We start from the raw sequence: 14,733 nt of genomic DNA on the forward strand, positions 1-14,733 counted from the left end.
TGTGGGCAGCACAGTTTAGAATCTTGAAGAAGTGAGACTGTACATCTGGTCCTCAGACAGTATAACAGCATCTAACCCATCAATGTAACCACTTGGTAACATATAATAAACTCAATCTTGTTAATTACAAGTGACGGTCCTAGTTAAACCAGGAAGTGGTTTCCCTATCCAACACTAGACAAAGCTGACCTGTAGTGCACAGCCTTCATTAAGGGCAGGAGTTTCTATCATGTAGTGAGCTAGGCACATCCACACACCAATCTCAACCTCCTTTTTACTAAGGAGACTAAACTCAGGATTTCCAACCTAACCTTGCTGCTAAATTCCATTGATTATAGAGCTATCCTGATAAACCTCCTCTTTATCCCATCAAAGGCCTTCAAATCCTCCCTTAAAAAATGGTGAATATTCAGGTCGCAAGTTTCATTTGTTCAATGCCTGTTCCAAAGCCTCTGGGGAGCTGATTTCCAAACTGTCGCCCGGGGACAGTGCCATTGGTTGTCTGATTGTAGGGTACATGCAGCAAACCTGCCTCACCATCACCTGATGGTTTCATGGGTGCGTTCATTGCCCTGTGTTGTACTGGTAAGCAGCTCGATCAATTCAATAGAATTGTTCCAAACAATGAAGAGTTTCGATATAGTGAACAAGGTGGAACTTTTTTCCTATTAAGTATTTTTCTAACCACAGAGAGCACAGAGTTTGCACACTGGGGAGAAAAACAGAAGGCTGCAGGGCTATGGGAGAAAGCACAGAGGGTAGAGAAAGGGACTAACTGGATACCTCTTGGGAAGAGTTGGCACAGGCATGCTGGACTGAATGGCCTCCTTGTGTTTATGATTCACTGTGAGCAAGGAGATCGCAGACTTGATGCAGTCTGAGTTCAGGGTTGGGGAGCAGGTGCAGGAAGACTTCTGAAAAAATGCCCGCCCCCCACCCCAAGCTGGAGAAGGGAAATTGTCTTGTTGGTCCATTTCTCCTGGCTCTAACAGAAGCTCCTAGGAGAGAGAGGTCTGTAGGACCAGGACCACAGTACTGCCGTTGCACACTATAGCCTGGAGCTATAGCTAATGATAGTAAAGGCAATGACATGGTTTCCCTCGTGTAGATGTGAAATCCACGGCTGACCCAGAAGTGCCTTCTGTTCTTACCAGCTCCCAGTAGGGTGATTTACAGGCTGACCCATGACCTGTTTGCCCATGCTCTCAACATAACTTCCTTGGCCATCTAGTCTTGGAGTGGGACTTGAACCAGGAACCTCTGCCAGAGGCAGGGATCCTACACTGCATCATAAGACTTTCTGTCACAAGTAGTTGAGTGAAATAGCATCAATGCATAGACTGGTCTAGCTTCCCTTTCAATGTGTGGGAAAGGGATAGAAAGATGTGTTGATGGGGGTTAGATGAAGTAGAATTTGAAAGAAGATCATGTAGAGCAGAATTGCTGGCACGGACCAGTTGAGCGAAATGGCCTGTAACTGTGATGTGGATTCTATGTAACTTCCTAATCTGTGAGCCTCAGTTCCTCATTAGGCAGCAAGCCAAGCCATTGAGGGAGCACAGTTTGAGATTTATGACATTCTGAGGTATGAGCAGTTTAAATGACACTCAGTGTCAGGCGGTTATTCAGGAAAGGATTAGAAGTGGCACCCACAAGCAGGACATGGTGGCTCCCTGGTCTCCGATGTTTCAACTTCTGTAAATCACACCATTTAAAACAATCCTGTTTAACCACCCACAAATTGGCAGCTTCTAATGAGACGCAATGGATCAAGCAGGCGATGTGGAATGGGTTGCAAGTATGTATAATGAAGAAGGTGTCTGGTATGCTTGCCTTTATTGGTCAGGACATTGGTTAGGCCACTATTGGAATACCGTGTGCAGTTTCAAACTCCCTGCTACAGGAAGGATGCTGTGATTCTTGAAAGGGTTCAGAAACGATTTACAAGGATGTTGCCAGGGCTGGAGGGCTTGAGCTACAGGGAGAGGCTAAATAGGCTTGGGCTATTTGCCCCAGGAGCATCGGAAGCCAAGGGGTGACCTTATAGAAGATTTTAAAATCATGAGGGGCATTGGTCGAGTCAAGGTCTTTTCCCCAGGGTAGGGCAGTCCAAACCTAGAGGGTATAGGTTTAAGGTGAGATGGAAAAGATTTTAAAAAGACCTAAGAGGTAACTTTTTCATGCAGAGGGTGGTGCATGTATGGAATGAGCTGCCAGAGGAAGTGGTGGAGGCTGGTACAATTACAACATTTAAAAGGCATCTGGATGGATACAGGAATAGGAAATGGAGGGATACAGACCACATGCTGATCTAGATTTATTTAAGATATCTAGTCAGCATGGATGAGTTGGACCGAAGGGCCTGTTTCCGTGCTGTTTATCTCTATGACTCTGTGTGGGAGGTGAGGACAGATGATGACAAAGCTGGCAATTCAGTTTTAAGCAAGCTGGTTGGTATATTGATTAGGTCAGTTGGTTGGGTGGCTAGTTTGCAGTGCAGAGTGATGCCAGCAGCAAGGGTTCAACACCTGCACTGGCATGAAGGACGCTCCTTCTCAATCTTTGTCCCTTGCCTGAGGTATGATGACCCTCAGGTTAAATCCACCACCAATCACCTCCCTCTCTCTTTCCCCACCTGTAATGAGAGAGCAGCCCTGTAGTGTGGTAAGATTATGGTGACTTTTACTTTTACAAGTTGGCCCCTCCTTTTTTTTTTGGAGAGATTTAATTTGAGGCTTCAAAGGATGATGTGCCCACCAGCATTTGCAGTTTATAAATTTGGTGATCAGAAAATCGACACTCCCTTCCTGTGGCAATACTGTTAAGTGCCTTGTCAAAACCTGTGAAATAGGGCACAATATTGACAGCACATATTTGATTAGATTCCCTACAGTGTGGAAACAGGCCCTTCAGCCCAACAAGTCCACACCGCTCCTCGAAGCATCCCACCCAGACCCATCCCTCTATAACCCACACACCCCTGAACACGACGGGCAATGTAGCATGGCCAATCCACCTAACCTGCACATCTTTGACTGTGGGGCGAAACTGGAGCACCCGGAGGAAACCCACGCAGACACAGGGAGAATGTGCAAACTCCACATAGGCATTCACCTGAGGCAGGAATCGAACCCGGGTCTCTAGCGCCGTGAGGCTGCAGTGCTAACCACTGAGCCACCGTGCCGCCCCTTGTGAAATTGCACAAATGTGTGCGCTGCTTTTATTCTTTCATGGGATGTGACTGTGTCTAGCCATTGGCGATTCGTCTGTGTTGTCTTATGTTACACAATGCGATTGATGTTATAAAAGTTTAACAAATAGGTTTTCCATTCTGAATTTACTCTTGGACCTGCATTTCTCCTTCACAGCTCCCATAGAATACGAGAATTATTATGACAAGTTATCTACTACAGAAAATCGCACAGCCGCCTCTTCTAGGAATGGAGGGATGCTGAAAAGGTAAATGGCACAATTGTGGTTTCAAAATTCTTAGGTTTTGTGCTCCAGATCACTCTGGACCCAAATCAGAATCTGTACAGGAAGCTCGGGAACCCAAAGGAATCCAAGAACGTGTTTCAGTTCTAATTACTAATCTGGATTTGCATAACTTAATAGTGCAGCCAGAAAATCTGATTAGTGGAAATGGAACCTTCAGCATTCAATAGGAAGGCATGATAAATCAAAACGTGGAGACTAGGCAAGAAGCCATGTGACCTTCAATAAAAAGTGTACAATGCCCTTTTAGTGGTATCTTCACAAGAAATACAAGTTCAGGTGCTGAAATGAACTACTGTCCACATTGCTTTACCATGTATGATGAAAATAACTCTGAAGAATTAAACTTCATTTATTTCAATAGAAGGGATTGTACAGGTAAGGCAGATGAACTCGGGGAGCATATGGGAACATGGGACAGGGATATCCTAGCTATTACAGAAATATGGCTGAGGGAGGGACTGGACTGGCAGCTCAATGTTCTGGGGTTTAGATGCTATAAGAAGGGAGGCAAGGAGGAAGGGAAGTGGTATTTTTGATTAAGGAAAGCATTTCTGCTGTACTCAGAAGATATTTCTGAGGGATCATCTAGTGAAGCTAAGATAACAAGGTGTAGAGCTGGATGAACACAGCAGGCCAAGCAGCATCTCAGGAGCAGGAAGGCTAACATTTCGGGACGTTTCTGATGAAGGGTCTAGGCCCGAAATGTCAGCCATGCTGCTTGGCCTGCTGTGCACATCCAGCTCTACACCTGGTTATTTCAGCTTCTCCAGCATCTGTAGTTCTGATTATCCAGTGAAGCTATATGGGTGGAACTCCGGAATAAGAAGGGATGATCACCTTCATGGAATCACACTATAGCCTCCCCCTATAGTCAGAGGGAAATCTCAGATATATGTAAAAATAACAGAGTTGTAATAGTAGGTGATTTTAACTTTGCAAACATCGACTGGGCCTGCCATAGTGCTAAGGGCTTGGATGGTGAAGGATTTATTAAATGTGTTCAAGAAAACATTCTTCATCAATATGTAGATGTACCTACTAGATAAGGAGCAAAGCTTGGCCTACTCTTGGGCAATAAGGCAGGGAAAGTGACTGAAGTATTACTGGGAGAGCACTTTGGGGCCAATGATCACAATTGCATTAGTTTTAAAATAGTTATGGAAAAAGATAGACTGTGTTTAAAAGTTAAAGTTCTGAATTGGAGTAAGGCAAATTTTGATGATATGAGATAGGAACTTTCAAGACTTGATTGGAGTAGGTTGTTCACAGGTAAAGGGACAATTGGCAAGTGGGAGGATTTTAAAAGTGAGATAACAAGAGTCCAAAGGCATTATATTCCTGTTAGAGTGAAGGGTAAGGCTGGTAAGAGTAGGAAACAATGGATGAATAAAGATATTGACGCTCTGGCCAAGAATGAGGAGGAATCGTATATAAAAAAGAAATCTTGCCTTCATTGTTCATACCTTTTGAGTTTAAGATGTCATGATGACGTTGTACAGGACATTGTGAGGCCTCTTCTAGAGAACTGTGTGTAAGTCTGGTTGCCCTGTTATCAGAAGAATATTATTAATTTGGAGAGGGTTCAGAAAAGATTTACCAGGATGCTGCCAGGAATGGAGAGTTTGAGTTATAAAAATAGAGTGGAACTTTTTTCGCTGGAGTATAGGAGGTTAAGGGGTGACCTTTATAGAGGTTTATATCATGAGGAGTATAGATAAAATGGATAGCAAGGATCTTTTCCCAAGGGTGGGGGAGTTCAAAACTAGGAGGCATATTTTTAAGGTATGAGGAGAAAAAATGTAAAAGGATCTGAGGGGCAACATTTTCACAACGAGGGTGGATTGTAAGTGAAATGAACTGCCAGAGGAAGTGGTAGATGCAGGCACAGCTACAACATATAAAAGCCATTTGGACAGGTACGTGAATAGGAATGGTTTGGAGGGATATGGTCCAAACACCGGCAAGTGGGACTAGTTTGGTTTGGGAAACGTGGACAAGTTAGAGAGGAGGGACTGTTTCTGAGCTGTATGACTCAGACTCTAAAATGAGTAATAAAGCATCTTTATAACAATGGGAAGCAGGAAGCAGGTATAAATGGGTCTTTTTCTGGCTGGCAGTTAGTAGTGGTGTGCCATAGGGATGAGGTTTGGGGTCTCAATTCTTTACAATTTATATAAATGAATTTGATGATGGGACCAAAGGTATGGTTGCCAAATTTGCTGGTGATACAAAGTAGGAAAGTAAGTTGTGAAGAAGATGGAAGGAGCTACAGAGGGAAATAGACAGATAGATAAGTGGGAAAAGACCTGGGAAATGAAGTATTATATGGGAAAATATGATGTTGCCCATTTTGTCAGGAGTATATAAAGGAAGAATACTATCTAAACAGTGAGATGTTGCAGAACGCTGAGATGCAGAGGGATCTGGGTGTTGTAGTGTGTATATTGCAAAATGTCAGGATGCAGGTACAGCAAGTAATTGGGAAAATTAATAGAAAGTTCTCATGGGAGAGTATGCTTTAGATATCCATGTCTTTGATGAGACCACAGCTGGAGTACTGAATACAGTATTGGTCTCTTTATTTAAGGAAGGATACAAATACATTGGAAGCAGAGAAATGTTACCAGACTAATAACTAGAATGGGCTGGTTGTCTTATAAGGAAAGATGAGACATGTTAAGCTTGTTTCCACTGGGGATTATAAGAGTAAGAGGTGACTCGATTGAAACATGCAAGATCCTGTGGGGCCTTGATGGGGAGCATGTGCAAAAAATGTTTCCTATTCTAACAATTGAGAATAGGATTAAAAATGAGATTGCTCATTTATGACAGAGATTGAAGTGAATTTTTCTTCTTACGAGAGGTTGAGAGCTTTTGGAAACTTCTCCCTTAAGTTAGTGGAAGTTAGAAGTTAGCAAATATTTTTAAAGTCAAAGATTCTTAATAAGCAAGGGGATAAAAGGTTATTAGGGGTAAAATGGAGTAATCAGATCAGCTATGACCTTATTGAGTGGCCTGTTCCTAATTATTTACAAACTTTTTTTTATGGGGTATGGGCATTTGTTGCTTTTTCTGATTAACCTCAAACTGAAAGGCTTGCTTGGCCATTTCAGAGGGCAGTTTAGAATCAACCCAATTGCTGTGGGTCTGGAGTCATGTAGACCAGACAAGGTAAGGATGGCAGATTTCCTTCCCTGAAGGGCATTAGTAAACAAGATGGGTTTTTTTGCCAATTGATGATCATTTCATGGTCACTATTATTGAGACATCATTTCAATTCCCAAGTTTTTCGCAAAATTTAAATTCAAACAGGATTTGAACCCATGCCCCAAGAGGATCAGTCTGTGTCTCTGGATTACTAATGCAGTGACACTGTTGTTCCCCACCCCCCTCTATGAGTTGCTTTGATTACTCCAAATACCTGATGAGAATTGATCAAGAAAGCAGACCAGTCTCAATCACCAGCAAGCGTTTGGGATTGAGGTCAGAGAGATATGGCAGAATCAGGGCTTTGGGACTGGGAGATGAGGGATATATATGGAAGGATTGTGGGAAATTGAATTGCCAATAATTGTTTGACTATTACAATTTTTAGATGAAAAAGAATTGGGAGTCCTCATAGAATAAATAACAGGCAATCTAAGTAGAATAAGCAGTTGCTTTACAACTCTAGCATGCGACAGTGCCAGCAAGCGGGCATCTCGGACCATTTTTATTCCTTGCACAAGGTGCTATATAAATGCAGTGGCCAGCAATGAGAAGTGTGTGACGCTGTGGTTGTGGAAAAAACACTAGACATTTCCATTTTAACAAGTTCACTTTAACTCTAGGTCGCTGAGTGGCTGCGCCCAGGGTAAATGCTCCCATCAAAGCTTTAATAAAATATTCACCATCTCCACACGAAAAAGCAACATCGTCGGAATAACAAAAGCAGGATTTCTTAATGTTGTCATTCATGACCCTTCCTGTCTTTCTGGTTGTGCTTGTCATTAACCTCCATGTTTCAATATTTTTGTGTTTCAGATATTTTCCTAATTTTTTACATTTACCTAACAGGTATACCTACAAATTAACTGTTTGCTGATGCATTTATGTGTGTAGCGTTACACGTTGTATACAGATTGTGGGCCTTTAAACAGGCATTCACCAGCAATTAACACCTCTGCTTTGCAATAGTCAATTAACACACTAACACTAACACTAAGGCCATCATCCTTGCAATCACAAGACATTTCACAATGCAAATCATTTAGTCTTGCGTTCAGTTGGATTTTCACCACTGATTATGGAAACAGAGGTTCCCCAGGCCTATTAACTACTGCAGATTAACTTGCTACAATTACTGGACCTCATTGGAGTTAGAATGCTCATTTCCCTGCAGAGACACTGGAATAAACCCTGAAAGGCAGCTAGTTGTTAAAAATGGCACAAACTGGTAACTGTGAGATGTAGATTGACCCAAGGCCCATGGGAACATAGAAAATAGGACCAGGAGAAGGTCATTCGGACTTTTGAGCCTTCTTCACCACTCGGTGTGATCGTGGATGATCATCCAACTCAGTCCCCTGATTCTGCTTTCTCCCTGTATCCTTTGACCCCTTTAGCCTTAAGAATTATATCTAACCTCTTCTTGAAAGCATTCAATGTTTAGGCCTCAGCTGCTTTCTGTGGCTGTGAATTCTTCACACTCTGGGCGAAGAAATTTCTCCTCATCTCAGTCCTAAATGGTCTACCCCATATCCTTGGAATGCGATGTCACTGGGAATGTCCAGGGAAAACATCTAAGCAATTTATAAGATAAGCCGGAAGCCGTCTGTCACGTGGGAGGTACAATAGTGAGCACCCAAAGCCTCCTGCCTCTGGTGCCTGCCCAGGTCCCTACCTGGGAGGGGTGTGCTGTGAACATCAGGTAGATGGGGTTCAGAGCCAGAAACTGTAATAGTCATGACGTCAACAGACCGAGCAATTCAGAGGCTGGGACTAATGGCACAGAAACGTTGATTTGAATCTTATCACAGCAGCCAGGGAACTTAAATTCAATCTATTAACAACTCCTGAGATTACAAAGCAATATGGTGTCAGTTAGAATGAATAGATTGCTGTAAAATCCTACCTGGTTCACTTACGTCCATGCCATTCAATTAATTCATGAAATTGACCACTATCTGGCCTACCTGTGACTCCAGACCCACAGCGACAGGGCTGACTCTGAAATGATTGGGTGAGCCAGTCAAATCTCTCCCCTGAAGGATAACTAGAGTTGGGCAATCGATCCTTCCGATGACAATACCATCCTGTAAATGAATAGTAAAGAATTTGTGCGGATGCTGGAGATCTGAAAATGAAACCAGAGATGGTAGATGTGGAGAGGATAGTGAGCTTCCCACTTCTGATCAGTGGTCATTGATTTGAAACATTATGTGCTGCCTACATGGAGGAACAAGTCAGGTTTCTCCCTGTTGTTTTACAGCTGTGCTAACAGCCCACAGTCCAACATACACCAGCCTTATGCAGTAGTGCTGGTATAGTGGTCATGTCACAGGGCCTGGTGAACTAGAGGACCCAGGCTAATATGGATTAAAATGTGGTTGATTCTTAACTGCTTTCTGGGCAACTAGGGATGGGCAATAAATGCTGGCCTGGCCAGCCACACCCTCATCCCGTGAATGCATTGAAAACAAAATCCCACCACAGCAGCCAGGGATCACAAATGCAGTTGTTAAAATCTGGAATTGAAAGCTATCGTCTTGGTAATTGTGCCATGAGACTAACAGATTATTGTAAAACCAAAAGAGAATGCTGGAGAAACTCTGAAGAAGAGTTATGTCAGAGTCGAAATATTAATTCAGTTTCTCTGTCCACAGATGTTGCAAGAGTTTTTCCAGTACTCTGTTTTATTTCCGATCTCCAGAATCCGCAGTATTTACTTTATTTCTGGCTGAGCAGAGTGGCTGGGGAAATCCTTATCTCTACCCCACTGACCACCTGGGAGCAGGCAACCCTAAAATATCCTTCACGGATCTTTAGATTCTCGTTTAAAGCTATATCCACTTTGTCCTTGTGACTAATCAGTCGTATGGTTATTGGGACAAAACAGAACTGACAGTGATTGAGATGTGAGATAACAAGGTGTAGAGCTGGATGAACACAGCAGGCCAAGCAGCATTCATAGGACCAGGAAAGCTGACGTTTTGGGCCTAGATGCTGCTGCTGCTTGGCCTGCTGTGTCCATCCAACTCTACGCCTCGTTATCTCAGATTCTCCAGCATCTGCAGTTCCTACTATCAGTGACTGAGATGTTCCATGTTTTATTCTGAAAAATGTATGCAGCAGTTCATTCCCACAATATATAAAGCTACATTCATCAAAAAATTGACACATCTCATTCCAGTGAGCATGACCTACCGTACTTCTGCTAATTCCTTCAGCATAAATTTCAGCCATTTTAAAAAGAAATTAGCTGCTTAGCAAACGAAGAATGTTAAAAAATCTTGGGTAATGCTGTCATTGGATCAAAGACGAAACTGGTAACAATTAAATTCTAATTAGTCACAGCACTTTACTGGAGGACTTGGAAATTTAACTTAGCCAGATTCAACACAAGCAATCCTAAATTGATTCTACCTTCAGATTCTGAGCCAGTAATGAATATGGACAAAAATCAAAAGTTGTCCTTTTTTGTTCCTAATGAATTGTTTGGGAGGTGAAATTTTATACAGACACTAAAAACATATCCTATGACTTTTACTGTACATTACCAAGTTGAGATTGGTTAGTTGACACCAACAGTACAGGTTTCGTTCCTGTAGCAGCTGAAATTACCATGACGGACCCAGCTTCTCATTCTTGCCCCTTGTCTGAGACGTAGCAACCCTCAGGTTAAACCACCACCAGTCGCCTCTCTCTAAAGAGACTATGATGACTAACTCCTTACCAAGTACCAATGAGATTTTAATACATAAGTGACTGCTCTCTATTCAATAAGAGACTGAGCTGAAGGTCCCACATCCCACCCCTGGTCTGTCCTCCGTTGGTTTATTCTTTCAGAGGATGTGGGCATCAACAGCAATCGGTGCTTATCTTTTTAACACCCTTGAACTGAGTGCTTGTGAGGTTTTGGAGTCACAGGTAGCCCAGGCCAGATGAAAATGGCAGATTTCCTTCTGTAAAGGACATGAGTGAACCAGATGGGTTCTTAAAACAATGGATAATAGTTTCATGGTTCACATCGCTGAGACTAACTTTACACTCAAAATTTATTCATTAAATTTAAATAATCAAAGCATTAGCCCACTGAATTACTAACCCAGTGACATTACCACTGACTCCCTCTGTGAAACCAGTCAGATTAATTCCAATAGGGACAGTAAATTCGGGCCTTGGATTCCACCCCCCACTCCACCAATCTCTTGCTGTTCACTACCCTCTTACAGGAACGTGCTAGTGTCTAGACTGAGTGAGACAGATTTGCATCCAATCTGAAAGCTTTGGTGGCCCAAACAGATCCATTGTTGACTGTGTAATGGTCAGACTGGCCTGGTGGGTTGGATATTTGTAACAATCCACACCCCATACCAGGCAGTGCCTTTGGGGGAGCACAGGAAAATTTCAAATGCCTTTTAAAATAAAGTATAGGGACTAAGTGCTCATCCAAAGTGACAGAACAATGAAAAAGAAAAGCAGAGGCTTCACCACCCCCCCCTGCAAGCTACTCTCTGAACCATTTGTAATCCTGATTTGAAAATATACAGTTGGTTCTGCTATAACGTGTGTTACGTCAATGTGAATTGGCTGTAACGTCATTGATGGATAGAGGAACACTGTTTCTAAAACACAAACTTGTGTTGGCTGTAACGCGATTCCATTAGTGTGCTGAGGAGTACACATCGACATCACATGATCGTTTCACGGGCTTTGTCGTGAATATGTACAATGTTAGTGCTGAAAGAGTCTCTGCACTGGCATTATGAGATCAGTTTGCAAGTTTTGTCGAAAAGTGCCTACTGTGAGAGGTACAGTACAGCCTCCTCCCCCATTGAGTCATCTTGATATTTTTTCAGGATAAAGTGCTAAATTTACTTTTATTTTGTAATTATTTATGAATTAAACATATATTAAAATTGAGCTATCCTTTGTGTTAGGCTTCTGAGTGATTTTTTGTTTGGTGGTCTGTCCGTAATCCCACTTTTCCCATAGGGCCTGTTATTTCTATGGCGTGATATTCTACAACATGATGTTGCACAGGAACCGAACTATCGCATTATAGCAGAACTGACTGTATTAGTGTCGCTGGGTCAAAATCCTGAAAATCCCTCCCTAAAAACACACAGCACGTGGACTGCACCAGGGCATCACCATCAACTCAAGGGCAGCTAAGGACGGGCAACAAATGTGGGCCAAGATAGCTGCACCCACCTCCCATGAGTGAATTAAAAAATAAAGTAATGAATATCCTCACATTTAAACGGTCGTGGGATTATTGTTCTCTCTGAGTTGCTGTTGATTTTATTAAAGCCAGTGACTTCTGTTTCTTGCTGTTTAGGATTACCCATCTGCTACCAGGTCATACGTCGAAGTCCAGTAGCAGCAATTCAATCAATGTGACAGCGCCACCTCCAGGTAAGAAACTAGAAAATGTGCATTTATAAAGTGCCATTTGTGATCATCGGGCAGGCGGTAAACACAGTGTTCCTTTTCAACACAGCAAGATCCCACAAACAGCAATAAAAAGTGATCATGGAGAATAATATGATACTCATGAGATTGATTGAAGGAAAGATTTTGGCCTGGACACTGGGTAGAACTCTCCTGCTTCTGAAATTATGCCATTAGTTCTTAAACTCAGCAAGTCTGTGCAAAAAGTTAAAAGGTTTCAGGTCATGACTTGCCCGGATGAAGAGTCATTGGAGTCGAAACGTTAACTGTGCTTTCTCCCCACAGTTGCTGCCTGACCTGCTGATTTTCTCCAACAGTTTCTGTTTTCTATTTGATCACTGTTGTTTCCATCCTATTCTTCCAACTCCTAGTGCTAATCCAGGCATCTGTATCATTTCATAATGTCACTTAGGGTGGCACAGTGACTCAGTGGTGAGCACTACTGCCTCAGAGACCTGGGTTCGATTCCACCCTTAGGTCACTGTCTGTTTGGAGTTTGCATGTTCTCCCTGAGTCAGTATGGGTTTACTCTGGGTGCCCCAGCTTTCTTGCACAGACCAAAGATGTGCAGGCTAGGGTGGATTCGTCCATGGGAAGTGCAGGGTTACAGGGATTGGGTAGGGGGATAGGTCTGAGTGAATGTTCTTCTGAGGGTCGGTGTGAGCTCAATGGGCCGAATGGCCTGCTTCCACACTTTTTAGGGATTGTGAAAAAAATCAACATTGTAAATAAATTAGTTAGCTGGAACTTGATAGGCTGCTTCTCTGGGGAGGCAGACTCAGAGTTAATACTTTGGAGCCAGGGAAAAGGACAGGGGCTAGATGGTTGGGAAGAAAGGATTGAAAGTTACAATTATATAGCATACCTACAGTGGTGAAGTGTCCATAGGTACCTCATGGGAACATTACAAAGCAAGGTACGGTTCTCGGCCATGAAAAGTAACATTAGGGCAGAGAACCAAAAGTTCAGTCAAAGGGCTGGATTGAAAGCAGTATCTTGAAAGAGGAAGGGAAAGGGAACAAATCCCAGATTTTCAGGTCTTGGCAACTACAAGTGATTAAAATCAGGGAAACACAAAGATTTATTTCCAGGCTCCCCTCCTTCTCCCCAGTCCTGCACCGAGGAGCTTGTGAGGCTGGAGGAGATTACTGAGAAGGATTTGCTGCCAGTGAATACATAGGCAGCAATATGGGAGAGCAGCCAGGAGTGCATTGGAGTAGACAGGGGCCAGAGGTAACACAGGTATGAGCGAGGGCTAGAGCAGCAGATCAATTGAGACAGGGCACAGTCAGGTGTGGCTATTGAGGTGGAAAGAGCAGGAATGGTAGCCCTGTTAGTCTCACTGAATTTGTCCATTTGCCTCTGCAAAGAGAAGAGAAAGGTTAATATTTTGTAGATACAGGCCAGACTGCCTGTTGTGATTTCCTGGGCACGGTTTGCCAATTAGAGACTAAAAGAACTGCAGATGCTGGAATCCAAGGGAGACACACAGGAAGCTGAAGAACACAGCAAATGAGGCAGCATATGGAGCAGTCAATGTTTTGGATTTTACCCTTGTTCAGGACTGGATATGGGAGTACGGGGAGCTGCAGTTAAAGGCGGGGGGGGGTCAGAATGGTGGGGATAGGTGGACACTGGTGGCAGGTACAACCTGGTTAGTTGATTGGAGGATGAAACCAGTTGGTGGCTGGAAGGGAGGGTCTGAAGGTGGAGTGGAAGGGAGGTGGTGGGGCTGGAAGGGGAGCCAGTGGATGGGTGGGGAGGTTATTTGAAATGAAGAACTCAATGTTGAGTCCTCTGGGCTGTAGGATGCACAGACGGAAGATAAAGTGTTGTTCTTCAAATTTGCGTTCCAAGTCGCTGCGACACTAGAGGAGGCCAAGGAGGACATGTTGGACAGGGAGTGGGGCAGGAGTTGAAATGGGCATTGACGGGGTGGTTAGGCTGGCCGTTTCAGGCCAAGCATAGATGCTCAGTGAAACGGTTACGTAGTCTATGTTTGGTCTCACCAGTATAGAACTACATTGGGAGCACCAGGTGCTGAAAACTAAGTTGGAGGAGATGCAGGTGAAACTCTGCCTCACCTGGAAGGACTGTTTATGGCCCTGGGAGGAGGTGGTGTGCAGGCAGGTGTTACATCTTTTATGGTCACAAGGGAAGGTACCAGGTGGGTTGGAGTAGTTGTTGGGGAGTGTGGCACGCATTAAGGAGTGGCGAAAGGAATGGTCCTTGCAGAAGGCAGAGAGGGGTGGGGAGTGAAAGATATACCAGGTGGTGGGGTCTAATTGGAGTTGGTGGAAGTGTTTAATGATGATATGTTGGATGTGGAGGCTGGTGTGGTGAGGACAAGGGGGATGCTATTTTTATTATGTTTGGTGGGGGTGGTGGTTAAGAGTATGGAACGGGGAATGGAGGAAGCACTTTGGAGGAAAGAGCGTTGTTTGAAATAAGCAGACAGCCTCCACCTCCACATCCAGTCCTAAAGAATGGTAATACCGGAAATGTTGACTGCTCCTTTTCTGCAAGGTTTGCTGGTTACTAGTTGTACCATTAGATGGCAGTGTTGCTCTGTGGTGAGAG

At 43.5% G+C, this 14,733-nt stretch overlaps 1 protein-coding gene across 5 annotated transcripts in view; it reads left to right on the top strand.

Annotated features, from left to right (window-relative positions):
* The window catches only part of pstpip1a (proline-serine-threonine phosphatase interacting protein 1a), a 113,380-nt gene that overhangs the window by 90,270 nt on the left and 8,377 nt on the right, over nucleotides 1-14,733 (top strand). For 3 of the 5 annotated variants that reach the window (XM_048520456.2, XM_048520457.2, XM_048520460.2), the window contains exons 12-14: nucleotides 3,369-3,459; nucleotides 7,522-7,554; nucleotides 12,041-12,117. In XM_048520456.2, coding sequence (XP_048376413.1) covers nucleotides 3,369-3,459; nucleotides 7,522-7,554; nucleotides 12,041-12,117 — 201 coding nt within the window. The remainder of the gene's footprint in view (nucleotides 1-3,368; nucleotides 3,460-7,521; nucleotides 7,555-12,040; nucleotides 12,118-14,733) is intronic. The other 2 variants (XM_048520458.2, XM_048520459.2) reach the window with 1 other exon arrangement.

The sequence above is a fragment of the Stegostoma tigrinum genome, chromosome 36 (assembly GCF_030684315.1).
Source record: "Stegostoma tigrinum isolate sSteTig4 chromosome 36, sSteTig4.hap1, whole genome shotgun sequence".
Lineage (NCBI taxonomy): Eukaryota > Metazoa > Chordata > Chondrichthyes > Orectolobiformes > Stegostomatidae > Stegostoma > Stegostoma tigrinum.